Raw genomic sequence first — 22925 nt, 5'->3', positions numbered from 1 at the left:
ACCTCATCTATATGCTAGTTTCTTCATATCTACGAATATAATGATGACCCAAATACTTAAATTGTAAATGGTGCCCTAATAATACATTATAATTGAAAAACAAAGTATAATATGGAAGTGAATTGTCCAAAATGGAGACTTTCTCCTTAATATATTTCTCCTTCCAACTATATGTAATACGCATACGTACCTATCAATTTCCATGCATATATTTACAAGAATGGCTAAAATAAATACATAAAGTTACATCACTTCCTAATCAAAGCACATCCTATAAACACTTTATCTTACATCCTGTATTACAGCTGAAGTGCTTTCACATAGGAGGCCCATGAGCTCTGTGCATCTGTTCAAATGTCCTAACGCTTTTGTGTACATCTCCTCTTGAAAAGTCATCTGTCATTTCTTGCCACTTTTGCGTGCTTGCTTGAAGCAACTTTGGTTTATTTTTATTTTTGAGACATGGTCTGGCTCTGTTGCCAGGCTGGAGTGCAGTGGTACGATCTCGGCTCACTGCAACCTCTACCTCCCGGGTTCCAGTGATTCTGCTGCCTTAGCTTCCCAAGTAACTGAGTGTACAGGTGCCTGCCACCATGCCCAGCTAATTTTTTGTATTTTTAGTAGAGATGGGATTTCACCATGTTGGCCAGGCTGGTCTTGAACTCCTGACCTCAAGTGATCCACCTGCCTCGGCCTCCCAAAGTGCCGGGATTACAGATGTGAGCCACCGTGTCTGGCAAGTTTATTTATTTAATTTTTTTTTGAGACAGTCTCACTCTGTCACCCAGGCTGGAGTGCAGTGCTGCAGTCTCAGCCTCCCGAGTAGCTGGGATTACAGGCGCCCACCATCGTGCCTGGCTGAATTTTTGTATTTCTAGTAGAGATGGAGTTTTGTTTTGTTGGCCAGGTTGGTCTTGAACTCCTGACCTCAGGTGAACCACCTTGCCTGGTCTGTTTATTTTTCATTTCCAGTCTAACCTTTCAAATGTGCTGTGAGCCAGGATTTTTTTAGTGCCGTTTGAAGACAACTGCCTTAACATCTGTAGTTTCTGACCAAGGCCGGTGGTCTTTCTGCTTAAAATAAATCACATGGGTTTTGTGTTAATGGTTCATTACGGTGAATTTTTCCTCCCTTTCCTGCTTTCTGAGTGGTTGAAACTGGAGGAGTTTCAATCCACACGTTTTCATTTAGCACCCACCTAGACTGAGTCCAGCCTGGACTTAACGTTGACAGTGCCTTTGCGATTAGTGGCTGAGGTCTTCCTGAATTACCCAGTGTTTGCTGTCCTCTGCCAGGGACAGTGGTAAGGGACACACTCATCCATACTTTGTCATGTTCTTCAGAACCAAGTTCAGTCACTGCTGGAGCTTTTGTTTTCCCTTATAAACCTTTGAGTTTAATAGCTTAAGCCTTCAGCAGTATTTTAAGAGCTAAGACACCTTACTTTTAGGATGGGCATTGATGGAAACAACCCTGAAAATTTACCTTTCTTTAAGAGTTTTAGAGTTTTAGATCTTACATTTAGGTCTTTGATTCATTTTGAGTTCATTTTTGTATATGGCATTAGATAAGGGTCCAACTTCATTCTTCTGCATATATTACTCAGTTTCCTTATTTAAGATTGAACTACTTGACATATGATTATGAAGTCTCATATGTAGTTAGTTGGTTTTTCTGTTTGTTTTTTTGTGACAGAGTCTTGCTCTGTCTCCCAAGCTGGAGTACAGTGGTGTGATCATAGCTCACTGCAACCTCCACCTCCTGGGTTCAAGTGGTCCTCCCACCTCAGCCTCCTGAGTAGCTGGGATTACAGGCACGCGCCACCATGCCTAGCTTATTTTTGTGTTTTTAGTAAAGACAGGGTCACAGCATGTTGGCCAAGCTGGTCTCAAACTCCTGGCCTCAATTGATCCACCTGCCTTGGCCCCCCAAAGTGCTGAGATTACAGACGTGAGCCACCAGACCCAGCCATGTGATTGGTTGTTTTGGATATTTCCTCATCAAACTTCAGATGAATTTTATGTACCCATTCGTGTCACTTTATTCCTTTAAGGGAAAAAAAGAATGTTGGTGTGGCTATCTGTTGTCTACCCCTTTAATTCTGTTACTCTCATTTATGTCTTTGTGTAAGTAGGCATTCTAGCAAGGTGCAGGACTTATGAATTTATGTTCTGGTGATTAACATCCTTTAGGGAATGTTGTTGGTAAAATGTTGTTAGTTGAGTGCTTTGAAGAAATGTATATTATCGTATGCATTTCTCAATGCCAGCGTTCCTTGGAACACTGACCGCGTGATGTCGGTGTTTCGTGAAGACCAGTTTATTGGCTCTGTAAGCTTGGGAAACACAGCCTCTCAAAGTTTGACGTGGACTATAAGGATGTTAAAGGCTCAGGGAAGGCTTGTCTTAGAGAAGAGTATTTAGGTGTCCAAACCATTGTTTCTCATTCCTGTTTTACCATGGAAACCTCTACAGGCAGTGCCTGTAGCACATGGGTGTTCTGAAGGACAGCTTTGAACAACGCAGGATAATAAGGATGCAGCTGTTATTGAATGCTCTTGTCGCGGTTTTAGCTTTAAGCCCTGGACATTTGTCTGCCTGGCTTTGCTGGACACAGAGGCTGAAGCTTGGCTACCAGGTGCCTGGGTTAAGCTAAAGTTGGGGGTCTCTCTTCCCATGCACTTAAAGGCAGAGTCTCTTGCTAAAGCGTGGCCCTCACTCTGCAGAAGGAATTGCTGCCCTATGGCACTCATTTGCACAGTCCCTGACCAAATGGGGTCCATGTTTATATCACCAGCCCCTTACCTAGGGTTCCCCTTGTGCCCACTGCTCTGCAGCCACTCTGGCTGCCATTCCTTCTCTGGTGTCAAGGCCTTTGTTCTCTTCTCTCTGCTCCTCTGCTTCTGGCCTTCCTGCATTCTCAGCAGGAGGACACTGACTCCCTTCTCTCTCAGCCAAAGCTGGTTCCTGTCTTCCTCTTACAACACCGTAATTGTAGCTACACACAGCAGGCGTCTTTGTGTTTACCTTTTTTCCCTATCAGACCACGGGATGCACAAGGACAGGGACATCAGGACAGGGATGATGTCAGCCCTTCATGTCTGTACCAAGACACCCAGTGTGGGAGCCGACACTTCCAAACTCTCAGTGAACGGCTGGGAAACAAGTTAATAGAAGTAATGGAAGTAAATTGGCAGGGCCTGGTATTGGAACCCCAGGAGTCAGGATGTTGCCTTTTGTGTCACAGCAAGGACAGCCTTGTCATTCTGAAACATGAACAAATGCCAGTTACTCTCATCACTAGTTAGATAGTTGCGCTGTTTTAATAATGTAAACCCTGCAGTTCTCACACTAAACACTATGGAAATGAATGATTACATATGAGTTTCCACCAGAGAGCAATATGTTGGAATTGAAATGCACCTGTTGTGAAGCAATTGTGTCTCAGAATGTATTTTTCCAACAGCAACATCTGCGCAAGTGGATGGAAGTGGTGGTCATCACCCACAAAGGGGGCCAGAGGAGCGACGGAAACGTGAGTGACTTGTTTGTTTCTGAGAAGGGCACCAGCCGCCATGCTGGGTCAGTGCTAATGCCGGGACAGTGCTTTCATTGAAATGCCGGTCAGAAATCTAGTTTGACATGATTCTAGTCCTTGTAAATTGTTAAACACATTTGATTAGTATTCTATTTTGTCTTTCTTTCTCTTAATTGCTAAGCATTCCTTTTTTATGTTTCTTTAAAATCTCCCCTTTGGTTCACTTTAATACGACTTTTCTGTTGAGAATTCTGGGGGGCTTGAATGTCAGTATTTCAATTTTACTAGCTCTGCTTTAAACAGTGTATTTTCTAGCCTGTCCTTGGCAGCTGCTGTTTACATGGTGGTGCGTTCCTCAGCTATTGTTTCCATTGCTTTCCATCACCGGGTGGTCGGTAAATGTGTTTAATCATTATTGCCTTATAAAACCAATTAGAGATTTTTTAGGACCTAAAGCCTTAAGGGGAATATAAGAAGGTATCCCATAAACACTGGCATGTGTGTGTTCAAGGTCTGAATCATCCACCCCTTGTTTGCCCAGTCATTTGACTAGCCCTTCAAAGTACGTTTGTATGGTTTTAAAGGAAAACCACTTTAGCTAAATCTTTTTAAGTATCTGATGTGGGTCATTAAAGACTTTGTCTCTTAAGAATGCATGCTTTCTGCTGTTTTAAATCTAATATTATTTGTATATGTTTATTTTTACAGTTTTTGTTTTTAACTTGATGTCATCACAGTGGAATTGCCTTTTCCATGCGTTTCCCAACACCTAGTGAAACTTTACAGCAGCATTCCTGCTAGGGACTTCCTCATAGTTCTTCAGAGGCATAATTAACGTGGCTTTTTGTCCTCGTGTGCCTTTGCTGGATGTGTTCCATCCCAACTTGGATTTTTTTTTTCTGGCTTTATTATGCTTTGTTTTGACCATTGTGTGTCAAGGTGTTTTGTTTATGTAAGTCTTGTTTCCTACTGCTTCTAAACAGCCAAGTAAGCAAAACTAAGCCAGGATTTTAAACTTTTTAAAGAAGTAACATGCCATGCATGACCCTTTTGAAGGTGTGCTATTTATATATGCAGAAAAGACTCAGGAACTCTTCATGGAGGAGAGCAGAGTGTGTTAATGAGCCCAGGCTCCTGGAATAAGGGGCAGGTATCTCTGTGCTTCTCTCCCTCTCTCATTGGTTAGGTACTTCTGCTTTAAATTTTATATTTGTTTTTATAGTAAGCTGTTAATTTTCTGAAACTCAGTTTTAGAATAAACATTTAAAAAACCTAGTGGGTAGATGAACAACTTCAGTTGAATCAAAAAGATTTTATATAAAGTCCTTAACATGACCTAGTAAAAAAAAAAAACAAGAAAAAGACTTCATGAAAGTTTACAGCAGATGATTTGGAGGTGGGGGCGCAGTTGTATAGGGGATAGAGTCGTGGATACTGGGAAGTCCTTGAGCTCTTCCTGGAACATTTTTAAAATCATCCCGCGATTGTATTACCTGAACATCTGGGGAGGGTCCAGCTCTGTAAGGTTGGCTGCTTGTCTGAAACTCAGAGGCCATGGTGTTTTGGGGCCCAGAGATAGCCAACATGGCCATGGTTTCATCACCTAAACCTGGGGCCAGGCCACATATTTTATGGATGTTAAATAGGATGGGAAACAGATCTTGGAAAGTAGCTTGTTCCTGTTTGGCAGAATCCCCAAAGGACATTGCTCCATTGAGACACTATAATTGAATATATACTCAATAGTTGACTAAAGAAATAAATAAAAGCTGCCCTGGAGCTTTGGTTTTTTTTGTATTGTTTTTTGTTTTTTTTTGAGACGGAGTCTGTCACCCAGGCTCGAGTGCAGTGGCACAATCTTAGCTCACTGCAGCCTCTGCCTCCCAGATTCAAGCATCTCCTGTCTCAGTCTTCCAAGTAACTGGGAATTACAGGCACCTGCCACCACGCCTGGCTAATTTTTGTATTTTTAGTACAAAAATTACTAAAGTTTCACTGTGTTTGGCCTGGCTGGTCTTAAACTCCTGACCTCAGGTGATCCACCCGCCTTGGCCTCCCTAAGTGCTGGGATTATTGGTGTGAGCGACTGCACCTGGCCTGCCCTGGAGCTTTGATTAGCCCTGTGATCAGAGCTCTGCCCCATCACTGTGTTTAGGAATCTTCCCTTTTTAACCGTGAGCTTACAGGAGAGAACGCATGACCACATTTTATACCTGTTCTCTGCATGTGCGCATATAGACGTGTGCATGCACACCCACACACACAGCTAGTTTTAGGAAGACTGTGCTTCACCTTACACGATAACCCAGTGTCCGTTGGGTGTTGTCATGGCCCAAACCACCTGGACCTCTTCTGATTGTAGCTGGCAAAGAGGTTTTTGTTATTTTTTAATATCTTAGCTCTTCATATAACATTTGAATTATTCACTCTACGAAAGATTGTTTTTTAAAAATGTACTTGCATACAACAAGATCTTCTAGTTTCTCCCTTTTCACAAGAATCCTGAAGCCCTATTATGAAAACGTGCTGTAGGGAAGAAGTCCATTGTTAGACACTCTCTATCAGAAGGGCTGTGTTTAGTCATCGAAGGTGAAGGTGTGCTTTTTGCTGTTGAGCATTTGTTAATTACTGTGTGCTTTCTGATAATTTGTGTCTTTACTGTCTTGTTAACCCCAATAACCCTTATTGTGTTTGAGTGTATGGGAAGTTTTTATGTAAATAACATAAATAGAAAAAAGATGATTTTCCTCCCCATCCTCAGGAAAGCATTTCCGAGTGCGGGAGATGTCCCTTGTCTCCATTCTGTCAGTTTGAGGTGAGAACAACCTATTAACAGTCAGTTTCTGACTTGCAATGTGAAGAACAGTTTACTTTTTCTTTTCTTTTTTCTTTTCTTTTCTTTTTACCTTTCTGTTGCCTTTTTTCATGCTGTAATTTTTGTTTTGGTTCAGCCTGCCATGGAAGGGGTAGAGGTGAGAACTTGAGTGGAGTTGCAGGAGGGGGTCGTTGTCGTTGCTGGTTTTGCTGTGACTTGTTAGCTGTGCCGTGGTTCTGTACTGGACAGAGTGCGTTGTGCCCTTGAGTGCAGTGACCTGTATTGTCTGTCTGTGGCAGAGTTGTATCAGTATCATTGCTGTGAACTGTCTGACGCCAAGCATGTTTTCTGTTAGGACGTTTTAAGCAAGACTCATAAGTTCGTGTGAGAATCGCAATGTCTGAATTATATTTAAGACTAAATTAGATTTTGCGTTCCTAACCTCCATCTGAACACACATAGCTAGCAACCTCCTGAGAGGAAACTCACACAGTATATTATACCTGCTAGAAGTGGGAGGAGTTACAGTTTCCCTCACACTACTGACTGCCCTGAATTTAAAACCTTACAGCTCACCCTACTCACCCACCCAGTCCCCTGCATCTCTCTCACACACACACCACACACATTCATGCACTCACAACATTGTGCAGTGTTGCACACACCCCGAGCTTTCCCTCTCGTGTAAAACGGGGATAATGGCATCTGTCATTCCTGCCTCCCACCGGTGTTTCGAAGACCCAAAGAAGTGGTTTCTGTGTCAGTGCTTTGAAAGTGAAAAAGCAGAGTATAAAAGCGCCATTTTAGAATATTATAATTTCAGGATGGAACTTACTCTGTCCTAAGTCTTGCAAATTCTGTGGAAGAGAATTCTAGGGCCCATTTTCCTCATTTTGTACCCATTTTCTGCTTTGACTTTTGATGTGAAGAAAAATTCCGAGAAGTCTCTCGGGTGCTGCTGAGAGTGAGGCTCTTCCTGACGGGTGCGGTCATCCCCATCTTACCCGAGGATCACAGTGCACACACGGCGCAGCACGGCACATTGGAATACGTCCTTCGCTTGTGGCCATGTAGAATGCCTTTGAATGACAGGAGCAAAACTGGAAACTGAGGAGGGAAAGCTGGAACAACAGCAGGCCACCCCCAAGCTGTGAGACAGTAGGACGTGCAGCACCCTTGGCATATCACACATTTTTCATTTAATTCAGTGGAGACATTGTCAGCTTTATTTTAAGGCCTTTGACAAATACTTAGTACCAGGATTAGTTCTTTATATTTGTTAATATTTAGTTTCCAGGGTAAATACTTAGGTATTTTTTGAAAAACTTTCTCTGCTAGGGATTTTGTTTTTTGTTGTTTTTTGTTTTTGAGTCAGGGTCTTACTCTATCGCTCAGGCTGGAGTGCAGTGGCATGATCTCAGCTTACTGCAACCTCTGCCTCCCAGGTTCAAGTGATTCTCCTGCCTCAGCCTCCAGAGTAGCTGGGACTACAGGTATGCACTACCCTGCCTGGCTAATTTTTGTATTTTTAGTAGAGATGAGGTTTCTCCATGTCGGCCAGGCTGGTCTTGAACTCCTGATCTCAGGTGATCCATCCACCTCAGCCTCCCAAAGTGCTGAAATTACAGGTGTGAGCCACCACACGGGCCTCTGCTAGCTTTTGAGGGTGAAAGACATATGTGCCCTTAGTACTTAGCGTATGTACTGAGAGGACCTCGTGATACCATGGCAAAGTAGGGCATCCCCATGCTGTCCTGCCCCCAGATGGAATCATCCCTGCCTCTATGAGTGGGACTAGCATGGCAGCCCTGTAAGGCCACCTCCACCACTCGTCAGCATGCATGACAGCAAACAGCACGATCACATCAGGTGTACACAGTCGACCCCCCGACACCCCCTCACAATTGACAGGAATGCCGCAGGCCACGGGCAGTCAGTTTCCTTAGGACACAGCACAGTTAGAACCTAAGGCTGGTAAGTTGTGGCTTTTACATGTTAACCCTTCGCTTCACTGCCTAGCCTTGCCAACATAGTTAGACTGTGGTAGGGTCTGTAGTGACTTTGACCTCTGTCACTCACAAAAGTAATTGACCTGTTTATAATTTCTGGTTTTCTTGATCAGGAAATGAAGATTTGTTCAGCAATTATAAACCTTTTTCATCTGATCCCGGCTGCTCCTCAGACTCTGGTGAAGCCTTTGCTAGAGGTTGTCATGAAAACAGAGCGGGCGATGCTGATCGAGGTAAGGGCCACGCTGAAGGCTGTTTCTCGCTCTGTCGCCCTCCAGTGCTTGTGGCATCCTCACTTGGTTGTATTTTAAATGGACATATGGAGCAGCATAAAGGCTTTGGATGTCCACATTTGCTTGTGAGTGTTCGTGTGCTATAGTAACAAGGGACCAAGTTAGGTAGACAGAGCCTCAAGCTCTGAGGAGAGGAAGGTGTGAGGTACAGTCTTCCCACATGTTTTGTAGGCAGGCAGTCCATTCCGAGAGCCCCTGATCAAGTTCCTGACTCGGCACCCCTCACAGACGGTGGAGCTGTTCATGATGGAAGCCACACTGAATGATCCCCAGTGGAGCAGAATGTTTATGGTAAGAGCTGCGAGAGGCTGGAGTCAGGGGTCCCTGCAAGTGGGTGTGAGCCATTGTGCTCTGAAATGTTCAGTTCATATTTCACTGTTGAGTGTCCTGGCTGCTTTTTTCTCACATATATTTGAATATGGGGAACATCATTGCTGCTTGGTTGTGTCTATGAAACACACTGGTCTAGGAACCACTCTTTGTAGGACGGTGGTGGTAGCAAATAAATGCTCTGACAGGATTATAAAATCACAAAGTATGATTACTGTTTAAAAGTATTTTTAAGTGCCCACACCTGTAATCCCAGCACTTCAGGAAACTTAGGCAGGTGGATTACTTGAGCCCAGGAGTTCGAGACCAGCCTGGGCAACAGAGTGAGACCTTGTCTGTACAAAAACTAGGAAAATTAGCCAGGCATGGTGGCGCATGCCTGTAGTCCCAGCTACTCAGAAGGCTGAAGTGGGTGGATTGCATGAGCCCAAGAGTTGGGGGCTGCAGTGAGCTATGATTTTACCACTGCACTTCAGCCTGGGCCACTGAGCGAAGACTCTTGTCTCTTTGTAAAAAGAAAAAAAAAAAGCATCTTTTAAAAAGCATGCATATAGTGCTTTTTTGGTAAGCCTTCCTCTAGAGATTTAGTAAGATTTTTTAAAGATTTAGAAAGATTTAAAATTCATATCCTCTAACTTTCTATGAGTTTGGTTAGCTTAAAACAGCTTTTCTATTTGTTTTGCTTTCAGAGTTTTTTAAAACACAAAGACGCCAGACCTCTGAGGGATGTGCTGGCCGCCAACCCCAACAGGTTCATCACCCTGCTTCTGCCGGGGGGTGCCCAGACGGCCGTGCGCCCCGGCTCACCCAGCACCAGCACCATGCGCCTGGACCTCCAGTTCCAGGCCATCAAGGTAGCGCCCCTTCCTCTGGCCCCCCGATGCCCAGGGGTTTAATGGAGACATGGTTCCCTAATTGTCTCTTCTTTGACAGATCATAAGCATTATAGTGAAAAACGATGACTCCTGGCTGGCCAGCCAGCACTCTCTGGTGAGCCAGTTGCGACGTGTGTGGGTGAGTGAGACCTTCCAGGAGAGGCACCACAAGGAGAACATGGCAGCCACCAACTGGAAGGAGCCCAAGCTGCTGGCCTACTGCCTGCTGAACTACTGCAAGTGGGTGCCTACTCCCGCCCTGCCCCGAGGGACCGGCTCTGTCCTGAAAGCTCAGCTGGAGCCTCCTTCTAGTCTGTACAAAGCTGTGGTCATTGTACAGGAGAATGGGCTATGTCTCTGAGCTGCTTAAAGGCAAGTCAGAGGCATAGTTGTTAATGAACTTTGCTATAAGTTAACCTGTCTTTTTCTTTTGACCCTCCAGAAGGAATTATGGAGATATAGAACTGCTATTCCAGTTGCTTCGAGCCTTTACTGGTCGTTTTCTCTGCAACATGACATTCTTAAAAGAGTATATGGAGGAAGAGATTCCCAAAAATTACAGCATCACTCAGAAACGCGCCCTATTTTTTCGCTTTGTAGACTTAAATGACCCTAACTTTGGAGACGAATTAAAAGCTAAAGTGAGTCCCACTCTTACGCTGTAGAAGGCTACGGGTTTTTGATCTGGTTTTCTAGGGAACCTTGGGCCCTTTTCTTTTTCCGCTGGGTCTCCCTTGACTAAATAGTAAAGTGAGCCAGGTGCTGTGGCACGCGCCTATAATCCCAGCTACTCGGGACCACCGCGGGAGGATTGCTTGAGCTCGGGAGTTAGAGGCTGCACTGAGCTATAATCACACCACTGCATTCCAGCATGGGTGGCACAATGAGACCCTGTCTCTTAAGGGGGAAAAAAAATTAGTAGGCTGGGCTGTAGATGAGAAAATTCCATTGTTGAGGAATGTCAGGTTCATGCAGCGGTTGACCCAGTGTTGAAGAATAGTTCGTTAATTTCCTTGTTTTTAGAAAATGGCTTGTTTGATTTGAGAAGAATAAACCAGGTTGACATCTCTTTTCCACAGTTTTAAACCTACCTTTCTAGTTGCTCTTTGCATAGAAGTCAAGGTTAGTAGTCACACCCTGGTTGAGTTCTAACTTGTTGGTGTGGTATGGCCAAGACTGGCTGTTCTTCCTATCTTACTAAAGAAACAGACAGCATGACTTTGTTTTTCTCCTTCTTTATTTTAATTTTTTTTGTAGGTTCTGCAGCATATATTGAATCCTGCTTTCTTGTACAGCTTTGAGAAGGGGGAAGGAGAGCAGCTGTTGGGACCTCCCAATCCAGAAGGAGATAACCCAGAAAGCATCACCAGTGTGTTTATTACCAAGGTGGTATAACTACGTACATGGGTGTGAGAAATAACCAATCAGATGAACGAATGTCTGTGTGTGTGTTGTTTGTTTCCACAACGCGTTTATTTTTCATGATTGTGTTAATTTATAGCAGACCATCACATTACGATTCTTATTAGTGAGTTTTTGTAGGCAACCTTACTTTGGAATGAATTAACTTCCCACATTAATAGATTCTAATCAGAAACTAAATGTATCTTGATGAAAATTCATGTAGCAGTTATTTTGTGAAAACCCTTGTTGCCGGTCAGCGGAATTTCCATGTTCTGTTTTCATCTCCAGTTTTGCAAAAGAATCACCTAATAGCCAGTGAGCCTATGAGACTGTCTACAGTTCCTGCTGCAACTCCTTCTTGCCAAGTTATGAAACCCTGTGGCAGCCGTAGTCCAGTCTGAAATGAGCTCAGGTTTTAACACCTCTGTACATTTTTTACAATGGCTTTACAGTTTTTATTAGAGAGGATTTTTTGAATTAAATGGCCTGCGTTCTGTTACTTTCCCAATACTCACTATATTGATCCTCACTGTTAAAGGTGGTGTTTGCCTTGAGATTCTCACGTTGAGTGTGTGTTGGAATGCTTAGTGAATATTTTCCTCATCAGAAATACAGATGGCTGGTTTTCTTATCCATTTTGTCCTGGGGTCAAGGCAGAGGGGACTGTTGTTTCCATTGGCAGATTCCTGGACCTTACATAGCCTTCGTCCTTTCAGACAGGCCTCCTTCCTACAGTGTTGACATCCCACCCTGGGATCAGAGCAAGCCCAGGGGTTTATTCTTGGTCCCCTTACTGTTATTTGCCTTATTCTGGGCAAGTGTAGGGAGATGGGGCCCAGAAGGACCCCTTCTCCTTTGTCATCTTCTCCAGGCTGTGCCTCCTGGGTCAGATGCTGCGGCTAGGGGACTTTGAATGTCAGGATGAGGAGAAAAGGAGCTGGCAGACCGGAGGCTGGGGATGCAAGTGTGGGGCTGCCAAGAAGCAGTACATCCAGGGAAGAGAGGACCTTGGGTGGGGCTAAAAGGGACCTTGATGAAAACATGATTATCATGGAAAACGTCAGTCTTTCAGTTTTTCAGTAGTATTAAGGCCTGGTAGACAGACAGTGGTTAGGATACTTAGTTGAATTGAATGATGCCACCATTATACTTAATTTAGTAGAGACATGTAGAATATTCCTCAAAGAAAGTACACTTTTTCTTATGTCCATGAAATGCTTAAAATATCTGTCAGATGCTTTCAAAACTGTAACAAGTTTTTGGAAGTTGACATTTTTCCAGGTCACGTTTTCTAATCATACAGCAGAAAAATAAGGAACAGACAAAAGTTGACCAGGAAAAAAAAACTCTCAACTACTAGAAAATTAAGAAACTCAGTCCTAAGTCACCTTGAATCAAAGTCTTCCTTTCCACCTCGCCTTCCTCCAGCCCTGTGTCCTGACTCTTAAGCCTCCCCTTTTTTAAATGTTGAAATGAATTTGGTGAATTTCTAATCGATATGTAAACCAAAAAGTCTGAGATGGATCTCAATCAGTTTAGAAATTTATTTTGCCTAAGTTAAAGATATGTCTGGGAGAGAGGTTTGTGTCCTACTTTACAGATGGTTTTGAGGACTTCAGTATTTGAAGGGGAAAATTGGGCTGAAGGAGAAAGAGGGAGGGTGTGGTCATCCACACATTGCAAAAGAAGGGGAGCAGGTAGGGGAACAGGCAGTTCTGTGTTTGTCTCATGCTTAGGAAGTCAGGACTTTACGGAAGATATGGTGAACATGGAGCTGATACCTGTGGAAATCGTTAACCTTTTATCTCTAGCTCTGCTTGGGAACAAAAGGAGAGCCAGTTTCTTGCATGACTCAACTTTCAGCTTAATTTTTTCCATTGGGCAGAGCGAATTGGGATCCTAAGGTTTTTTCCTCCTTTCACATATATATGAAGGAAGATGGATAGGATGTTATTGATAACCTCATTGTAATACTTCATGTTACATACTCTGTGTGTGTGTGTGTGTGTGTGTGTGTGTGTGTGTGTGTGTTTAAGGCTTAAACCTGTTGTATGACCCTCAGAGTGTGAGAGAGAGAGAGTGTGTGTGTGTGTGTGTGTGTGTGTGTATTTTTAAGGCTTAAACCTGTTGTATGACCCTCAGAGAGAGAGAGAGAGAGAGTGTGTGTGTATGTGTGTGTGTGTGTGTGTGTGTGTGTGTGTGTTTAAGGCTTACACCTGTTATATGACCCTCAGTCAGTAATGCAGTTCACGGCTGGAAACGAGTCCTTCCTACTGTCCCCGTGCAGGTCCTGGACCCCGAGAAGCAGGCGGACATGCTGGACTCGCTGCGGATCTACCTGCTGCAGTACGCCACACTGCTGGTGGAGCATGCCCCGCACCACATCCACGACAATAACAAGAACCGCAACAGCAAGCTTCGCCGCCTCATGACCTTCGCCTGGCCCTGCCTACTCTCCAAGGCCTGTGTGGACCCGGCCTGCAAGTACAGTGGACACTTGCTCCTGGCACACATTATCGCCAAATTCGCTATACACAAGAAGATCGTCCTGCAGGTATTTTGCAAGGCCTCTCTTGTCCTCCATGTGGATCCCAAGCGGTGAGCTTGACTCCCTGGCGCAGTGTCAGCCTCCCCTGCTGTCTTTTCCCAATATCAGTAAAAACCATGAAAACACAGACACTATATGATTGATTCCACTTAGAAGACCCTAGGGCACTCAAATTCAGAGACAAAAAGAGACTGTGGGGGGGCCAGGCCGGGGAGAGGGGGTGGGGAGCGAGCGTTGACTGGGTGCAGAGTTTCAGCCTGGGAAGAGGCATGCGTTCTGCAGGTGATGGGACTTGTGGCTGCACACCCCGTGAAGGTGCCTGGCGCCACTGGGCTGTGCACCCACAAATGGGTATGATGGTACATTCTGTGTTTTGTGTGTTTTACTACAATAACAGGAAATTTGAGGGGAAAATAACCCACACTGTGACTATCCATGCACTCCCTTCCTCCCTCGTTCCGACTCTGCTCTCTCATTCCTCGACAGCTTTGCTTTTTAAAGGAAATGCCACCTTTTCCATCTCAGGCTTCTCTGGCAATTGCATTCTGGCCTCCAACTCTGACATTCCATGGCAAATATTATAAATATTCAAGGGCCTCAGCCCAGTTCTCTTAGCTAAAGACAGTAGGTACTTTCGGATCTGTATCTCATGAGCCTGCTGCCGTGCAGCTGGTATTGAGCGCCTCTTCATGGTGTCCCTCGGTGGTTTGGGCTCTGAGGTTGGGCACCCCGGGTTTGAGTGTTCTTTCCTCCGCTCACATGGTCTGTGCCCTTGGGCAAGTTAATGTCTCTATGTGAGAATTAAATGTAATACTACACTCGAGTGCTCAGCATTTGATCACTGATAGCTCCTGTCTTCTGTGAGACCATCTCTGATGGCTTTCCCCTGATGTCTTTCTCCTGTGAACCTTTGTGGTGTTGAACTCTGGACCCCGATCAAGCCAGGGGCCTCTCACATCCCCTCCCATGGGCCCTTGAGCTAGAACTCCAGCCTCTGAACTTCACTGCTCTCCCCCAGTTTGAAACACCCAGGGACTCTTGACCTTCTCTCCTCCTCCCCAGTGCCCATGCACCAGGGGGTTCTGCAGCTTCTAACACCCACCCTGTTCCACCCCAGGACTGGTCTTTCCGTGTTCGGTGACCTCACCTCACTTGAACAACTGCAGCTGCTGCTTCTCAGCGTCTCTCCTGCTGGCCCTGTTCACTTTATTTCCCACCCGCAGCCAGAGGGAGATGAGCGGTGTACCTCCCTGACTTGCTGCTGGTTAGGCAGGACACAGGATCCCTGCAGAGAGCTAGGTCTTATCTGTCTGCATGCCCCAGCCTAGTTCAGCGCGGGCACATAGCAGGTGCTTTGTAAATACGAGAATGGATGTATTCATCGGTCACAACTAAACAAAACAGAAAGCAACTAAGTTGTTTCCTAATTAGAAAGTCCTGAGAAATGTTTAAAAAATTGTTTTGTAAAAATACCGTGCCTTGATCCCAATGGATTGTTTGTGTTTTCCTGTTTTTTAAAGCCTTCTCATCCTCTGTAAGTGTCTCTTCCCTGTTTTAGGTTTTCCATAGTCTCCTCAAGGCTCATGCAATGGAAGCTCGAGCGATCGTCAGACAGGCGATGGCCATTCTGACCCCGGCAGTGCCGGCCAGGATGGAGGACGGGCACCAGATGCTAACCCACTGGACCCGGAAGATCATCGTGGAGGAGGGGCACACCGTCCCGCAGCTGGTGCACATTCTGCACCTGATAGTGCAGCACTTCAAGGTGTGTGAGAGCGATGGTGGGCTGCGGGCGTGCGTCTTCAGGCACTTGCTTTGAACCTTGGCCTCCTCTTGTTCTGCAGTAATAAGGTGGTCCTCTTTTAGTAAAGCGACTTCTGGTTCATTGGTTAGTTTCTATAAGTGTGTATGGCTCTATCAGCATTAAAGTTGCCGTAATAAAATATGTCCCAGGTATATGCATCTTTGTGTCTAAAGCTGCATTTCTGTCCTAAATACTGTGCTCAGTTAACCCTTGTTTGCTGCCAAATTTGCACCTTAAGGTGAGAGAGATAGTCTTCATTGACTCTAGATTTCCGTAACCAAGCTTGGAAAGTTAATTCATGTTGCTGGCACCTCCTTCTCTATGGCGAAATCACCCCCTTTGTGGGATTTGTTTATATGTAAATGTTTCTTGTAAATTTGGGGTAGAGGAGAAAGGATTGTGTTAAAAGCAAATTCTTTTATAGCCAACTCTTAGAATTGGAACTTTGCTTTTTGATATGTCTTAAACTTTTACAATGTCAAGTCTGAAGTTTGATACATGTAATGAGACTCACCTTCCTGTCTGAAGAGAATTCAGTTTTTTAAGACTGAAGTATACTATTACAATAGGATTTAGTTGGGGTGGGGGAGGGTGATAAACACACATACATAAGGCAGGGAGAATTTCCTCAGTAAGGTTAGGATTCAGAATTCTTAAGCTTCAAGTTGGTCTGTGTGCGTATGTTGGGGCTGAGACGCGTCAGGGTTGTGTGCGTGTGTGTGTGTGCGCGCTCTGGGACCAAGGTCCCATGTTCGCAGTGTGATGCCAGCCCTGCGCCCATAGGTGTACTACCCGGTACGGCACCACCTGGTGCAGCACATGGTGAGCGCCATGCAGAGGCTTGGCTTCACGCCCAGTGTCACCATCGAGCAGAGGCGGCTGGCCGTGGACCTGTCTGAAGTCGTCATCAAGTGGGAGCTGCAGAGGATCAAGGACCAACAGGTAGGAGTGTCATCAGGTTTCCCCAGTCGCCTTTCTTCGACTTTTCCCTAGAAATCAGTCAGTAAAGCCAAGCACCTGTGTGTTTTTAAGCCGGATTCAGATATGGACCCAAATTCCAGTGGAGAAGGAGTCAATTCTGTCTCATCCTCCATTAAGAGAGGCCTGTCTGTGGATTCTGCCCAGGAAGTGAAACGCTTCAGAACGGCCACCGGAGCCATCAGTGCAGTAAGATGATGTGCCTCTGTACGGGTGCTGTACATCCTGCTAGGAGTTGGTTTGTTTATTCCCTACATTTAGAATGTGAGCTCAGTGTCCAGCTGTGTGCAGCAGTGGCAGCTGGGAATAGCCACGCTCACCAGATTGAAACTCAGGGACACATCAGTCATGCAGGGGGTTCCCAGGCCACCAGACACGTTTGCCTTTGCGTTCAGTTCATACCATTAGAGTTCTGTCAATGATAGTTGATTACTTGCAGAAAGGCATCTAGAGAAAGTCTTTGAAGGAAGGAGTTGATTAAGAACATGTGCCCGTGTTGAGATCAATTTCAGAAAAAGACGTGTTCTGTTTTGCTGGGCAGCTGCCTTAGAGGGTCCTGGGTATTGCTCCTTATGGAAGGGTGGCCTTAGGAGTCCTGATCCTGATCTCAGCTGGTGTCTTGGCCCCCCTGGCTTGTGGACACAGGCCTGGCCGCCCCACTTCCAGCTTTGTAGGCCTGAGGCTGAGCTCTTCTTGCACCCTCACCATCCCCCATCTTACATGGCACCCACGTCTGCCCTCGGCTCCTATTAGAAACTTGGCATCGTCTGCACTTTGTCCATTGGCTTCTCCCCACACATCTGATCCAGAGCAAGTGTCACTGACCTTGCTGCAAACACCCACTCCTCCCATCACTGCCTCTGCACCATAGTGCCAGCCTCTATCACCCCTCGAAGTAACCAGATGGGAGCTGCTCAGCTGCCTCCCTTTTCCTCTCTCTGTCCCTGTTCCTCTCTTTGCCTCCACTTTTATCCCCCCTCGACTTTTCACAGAGCAGTCAGACTGCCTGCCACAGAAGCCTCTTTTCAGAACTTGAATCAGGGGAAGCTGGTGAAGGGTATGTGAGACCTCCATAGTGTTTTTGTAAAAATGTCTTGTGGATCTTACAGTCCTTTGAAAATAAAAAGTTGAATCAAGTCAGGTTGCCTTTCCCCTTGCTTGAGCCCTCCCCTTGACCGTGGCCTCCAGGGCCTGGGTGACCAGGCCCTGCTGATGGCTCTTGACCCCCAGCACCGTCTCAGGGTTCTGGCTCTGTGCTCACTCAGGATGCATTCCCTGGCCTTTTCCCTCCCCTGGGAGCCGTCTCTCTTTTTTCTCGTGGCTGGCTTCATCTCAACCTAAAGACCTCCTTTGATGACGTCCTCTCACTTCCTGGGCCTCGCATTTTTGTTCCCCATCACGTGAGCCACTACTTTTTGTGGCTGCTTGGCTGGCTAGCCATCTGCCCTCCTGTTGGCTGTGTTGGCTTCACCAGGGCAGAGATGACATCTGTCTTTGGTATCCCCAGCGCCCAGACCTGCCTCTGTCCCCGGGAGGTACCGCATACCCACTAGTTGGGTGAACAAGTCAAACCTGGATTGGAAATTCGTGTTGCGATTTTCTTCCTGCCTGAAAGGAGGTCCTTTTCCAGGTCTTTGGGAGGAGCCAGTCACTACCTGGAGCAGACTCTCTCCTCGCCAAGCCCATTGACAAGCAGCACACAGACACTGTGGTGAACTTCCTCATCCGTGTGGCCTGTCAGGTATGGACTCCAAGTGTCTTGCATCAGGGTGTCTGCAGACCAGAGGCTACTTACTAACATTCCAGGATGTTATCTGTGACAGTTTTGTCAAAAAAGATACAGACAAACCAAGGTCTGCGAGCTGGTTCCGTCATTTTCATACCAAATGCACTTGATTTTGTGGCAGGTTAACATTTCCAAAATCTACTTGTGTCTTATAATTGATAAGATTTTTAATTTTTTGAGATGGAGTCTCGCTTTTTGTCATCCAAGCTGGAGTGCAGTGGTGTGATCTCAGCCCACTACAACCTCTGCTCAGGGTTCAAGCGATTCTCATCCTCAGCCTCCTGAGTTGCTGGGATTACAGGTGCCCACCACCATGCCTGGTTAGTTTTTGTATTTTTGATAGAAACGGAGTTTCACCAAATTGGCCAGGCTGGTCTTGAACTCCTGACCTCAAGTGATCAGCCTGCCTCAGCCTCCTAAAGTCCTGGGATTGCAGGCATGAGCTAGCCTGATACAATTTTTTTAAAAAAGCATTTCACTCTTTGAGTGATAATAAAATAATGATGTGTCTTCTAATTGACGGCATCTTAGCACTGGTGGAATATGGTAGGCAGTGATCTCAGCTGATCATTTAACTTCCAAGTGTTCTTTTTGCATCCTGAAGATGGGAACAGCACACAGCTCAGTAAAGGGTGAGATGATCCAACCTACAGAAAGAATGTGCATTTAGCTGTTTAAGTGCTTTTATAACTTGGGTTTATTTATCATTCATATCAATTTTTATCTTTATGGAATTATTTAGGAATTTATTTCTGAAACTTTATATTTCAAAAATCTATTGTAAATGAAATTTTCCTAAATCTTAAGTTTTTATTCCTGTTAAACAAAATAGTATATCTTACAGTTCCTTTGAGAATTTCCAAGTACTAAAAAGGATCTGCTAAGTACCTAACAAATATATAATTCCTTGCCTCCCTGCAGTGTGTAGGGAGGTCCTGTGGGGAGCCTGCAGGGCCCACAAGGGATTGCAGGTCCCCACGGACGTGCTACAGATGCAGGGTAGGGAGCCATGAGGGTTCACCAGTCAGGCTGGTCAGGGAAGGTGTCCAGCTGTGTGGAGGTCAGGCGGAAGAGGAGTGGTGGAGAGGGTGAAGGTCTGAGACAGTGCACTGGCTGGGGCATGATCGAGAAGCGCTGTCACTGGAATGACTGTAAACTTGGAAGCAGTGAAATGCCGGCTCTAACTCGGATGAATTCCTAGGTTAATGACAACACCAACACTGCGGGGTCCCCTGGGGAGGTGCTCTCTCGCCGATGTGTGAACCTTCTGAAGACTGCGTTGCGGCCAGACATGTGGTCCAAGTCTGAGCTCAAGCTGCAGTGGTTTGATAAGCTGCTGATGACTGTGGTAAGTACAAGTGTCTGAAGGGCCGGGGCAGGGCCACCGAGGCCATTATTGTTGGGAACCAGCCCCAGCCTTGTACGTGGGTGCCCTTATTCCCGGCGGTGACGAGGGATTGAGAAAAGAAAATAAAGACAGAGACACAAGAGTACAATTTACAGCATGGGTCCAGGGGACCAACGCAACGTGGGCACCGCGTTGGCCCCGAACTCTGGGCTCCAGACACTTTTATTATGTGCATGATCTCATTGATCTTATGGGCATGGAAGGGGAGGGTAAAGGAATGGGTAAGAAAGCCTGGTGGAGATCCTTCTAAGACATGCTAAACTAGTACTCTGAGGTTATTACTAGTACTCTGACTGTTTTCAGGGTGTGGCTGCATCAGAAGTATAGCAGATGCATCATGGGGCTTTTATCTCCTGAGCATTGAGGACAGAGAGCAATTAAAATCACTCCATATTCTGAGAACCAGGCAGAGCCTGAGGTGTTCTGTGATCTCTGCCCTACAAGGCTTTTCTCCTCCTTGCCAGCTCCCATCTGCAAAGACCTTCCCAGATCTTTGAGCAGAGGTCCCCTCCTTTTTCAGAGATTTTTGCATCAGCCCTTTTTATGAGGCCCTGATGCAGTCTCTATGTTGAGAAGGCATTTGTGGGACCAGAGCAGTATTGCCTGCTCTGCGACCACCCCTTGGTGTTCTCCAGTGTTACTGCGCTCTCACATGGTCTTTACCTTAGGCCTCCTGTTGCCGCTTGATTTCTAATTAACTGCACCAATAATATATTTTAGTTCTGTGTATAAACTTCAGTGTACTCTGAGCCAAACAAGCTTACAATTATTTAGCTAGAATTAACATAGGCCTCCCGCTGGCCATCTCGACCCACAGTTATCAGATGCTGTCGCCTGGGCAGGGACTGAACATTTGTGGATCACTCTGGGCCTGACCCCTAGGCCCCAAATCTCCTGTCCTCTTTGCCAGTCATGGCCTCTCCCACGATGCCCTCCACTGCTGATACCAGGGAGGGAGTCTGACTAATAATGGCTTTGCTCTAGAGACTTTAGGAGTGTGAGACCAGTCTGGACAGCATAGTGAGATCCCAACTCTACAAAAGAGAAGAGAGAAAATTAGCTGGGCATGGTGGTGTGAGCTTGTAATCCCAGCTACTCAGAAGACGCTAAAGCAGGAGGATTGGCTGAAGCTGGGAGGTTGAGGCTGCAGTGAACTATGATTGTGCCACTGCACTACAGCTTGTGAGACCGAGCAAGCAAGATCTTGTCTCTTAAAAAAAAAAAAAAAAAAAAAAAAAAGAAAGGAAAGGAAAGAATGGCTTTGGAATTTGAGCTCTCCTGCTGGCCCCAAGTACAGTTTGGAGTGTTTAACCTTAATACAGTTCTCTTGCATTTTGTGGACTCATTTGTAAAAGTTACCTACCAGTTGCCTTGGGCTACGCATTTTAGTTGACTGTTGCAACAACCTTTAAGATGAGCTTTGAATTTTTAAAACAGATTTTGATGATGAAACTATAATTTGTTATCAAGTACAGTACTTAGGTAACAAGGAGCTAGTCCCAAAATGCTAATTATTTTATTTTGCTTGCTGGTTTTTTGCTTGTAAAAATCATGATTCCATACTTTTCTGGTGGCAGCAAAAGCTATTCTCTTGCCTTATCCAGATTTTGTTTTTCTAGGTGTTGGCAGAATTTGAAGACTTTTACTATTGAGATTATAAACTCTATTGCAAGCACTTATTATTTTGGACTGTGAAGACCATGTTGCTTCTGTTTTACCTCTGCTGTGAACCATGAACTCTATTTTCTGTTTTATTCAGTTGTTTTGGTTTGTTTTTATTAATTTTTACTTTTATTTATTTTTTTGACAGAGTCTCCCTCTGTCACACGGGCTGGAGTGCAGTGGCGCAATCTCGGCTCACTGCACCCTTCGCCTCCCAGGTTCAAGTGATTCTCCTGCCCCTGCCTCTCCAGTAGCTGGGTCTACAGGCTCATGCCACCACGCCTAGCTAATTTGTGTGTGTGTGTATTTTTAGTAGAGACAGGGTTTCACTATGTTGGTCAGGGTGGTCTCGAACTCCTAACCTCATGATCCACCCACATCAGCCTCCCAAAGTGCTGGGATTACAGGCATGAGCCATTGCAGCCAGCTTGTTTTTACTGATTTTTAATGCTGCCATCATCTGTTGATTTCATGATACATGGTTTGAAAGATGCTTCTTTTTGGAAGAGTATTTTTTTTTGGTTTTAGTTTTGTTTTTTTGAGACAGTCTCACTCTGTTGCCCAGGCTGGAGTGCAGTGGCACAATCTCAGCTCACTGCAACCTCCACCTCCCGAGTTCAAGTGATTCTTGTGCCTCAGTCTCCCAAGTAGCTGAGACTACAGGCATGTGCCAGCATACCTGGCTAATTTTCTCTTTTTTTGTAATTTTAGTAGAGACAGGGTTTCACCGTGTTGACCAGGCTAGTCTCAAGTGATCCACCCACCTCAGCCTCCCAAAGTGCTAGGATTACAGGTGTGAGCCACTGTGCCTGGCCTGGAAGGATTGGAAGGATATTTGTATTTTTGTGTCTTAAGAAAATGAGAAGAGAAAAGCAAAATTCATTGCAGGAACTTTTTTAGGGCTTTACTGATTTTAAAATATTAATATTGGTTAGTATTAAATATTAATACTTTAACCTTTTTAAAAGAGTTTAAATAGATACTTAGAGTGATTTTATGAAGGAATCATTTTTATGAAATCCAGTGGTCATTCTCTAGTGGTTTTTTTTTTTTTTTTTAACTTAGTCTCCAAATAATAAATCTAGTGCTAGATTTTGCCAGACTCTGGTTTCTAGAATTCATTGTCATTGAGTATTCATTTCCTCTGTGGCCCATGTTCTCCATTCCAGGAGCAGCCAAACCAAGTGAACTATGGGAATATCTGCACGGGACTAGAAGTGCTGAGCTTCCTGCTAACTGTCCTCCAGTCGCCAGCCATCCTTAGTAGCTTCAAACCCTTGCAGCGTGGAATTGCCGCTTGCATGACATGTGGAAACACCAAGGTGCTGCGAGCCGTCCACAGCCTTCTCTCGCGCCTGATGAGTATTTTCCCAACGGAGCCGAGTACGTGGCCTTTTCCACCAGTGCTTTTCTTTTGAGAGTGGACGGTGGACGTGGAGCTTGTTATGAGAGTACTTATCCTCTAGTTACTCTGT

At 45.3% G+C, this 22925-nt stretch overlaps 1 protein-coding gene across 8 annotated transcripts in view; it reads left to right on the top strand.

Moving 5' to 3' along the window:
• TRRAP (transformation/transcription domain associated protein) overlaps nucleotides 1–22925 on the top strand; it is a 168688-nt gene that overhangs the window by 58834 nt on the left and 86929 nt on the right. For 3 of the 8 annotated variants that reach the window (XR_010342805.1, XM_012455499.2, XM_012455493.2), the window contains exons 31-46: nucleotides 3467–3535; nucleotides 6300–6353; nucleotides 6490–6510; nucleotides 8476–8595; nucleotides 8827–8946; nucleotides 9675–9839; nucleotides 9919–10100; nucleotides 10303–10501; nucleotides 11118–11246; nucleotides 13552–13818; nucleotides 15371–15577; nucleotides 16400–16558; nucleotides 16649–16783; nucleotides 18225–18335; nucleotides 19582–19728; nucleotides 22620–22833. Coding sequence is in view for 4 of the 8 variants with exons in the window: in XM_012455499.2 (XP_012310922.1) it covers nucleotides 3467–3535; nucleotides 6300–6353; nucleotides 6490–6510; nucleotides 8476–8595; nucleotides 8827–8946; nucleotides 9675–9839; nucleotides 9919–10100; nucleotides 10303–10501; nucleotides 11118–11246; nucleotides 13552–13818; nucleotides 15371–15577; nucleotides 16400–16558; nucleotides 16649–16783; nucleotides 18225–18335; nucleotides 19582–19728; nucleotides 22620–22833 (2299 nt within the window). In the remaining 4 variants the exon portion in view is untranslated. The remainder of the gene's footprint in view (nucleotides 1–3466; nucleotides 3536–6299; nucleotides 6354–6489; nucleotides 6511–8475; nucleotides 8596–8826; nucleotides 8947–9674; nucleotides 9840–9918; nucleotides 10101–10302; nucleotides 10502–11117; nucleotides 11247–13551; nucleotides 13819–15370; nucleotides 15578–16399; nucleotides 16559–16648; nucleotides 16784–18224; nucleotides 18336–19581; nucleotides 19729–22619; nucleotides 22834–22925) is intronic. The other 5 variants (XR_010342808.1, XR_010342807.1, XM_012455505.2 and 2 more) reach the window with 2 other exon arrangements.

The sequence above is a fragment of the Aotus nancymaae genome, unplaced genomic scaffold (assembly GCF_030222135.1).
Source record: "Aotus nancymaae isolate 86718 unplaced genomic scaffold, 86718_ANA_hifiasm-v0.15.2.pri h1tg000015l_0, whole genome shotgun sequence".
Lineage (NCBI taxonomy): Eukaryota > Metazoa > Chordata > Mammalia > Primates > Aotidae > Aotus > Aotus nancymaae.
The sequence above is the reverse complement of the archived record's forward strand: the minus strand, read 5'-3'. Positions and strand labels throughout refer to the sequence as shown.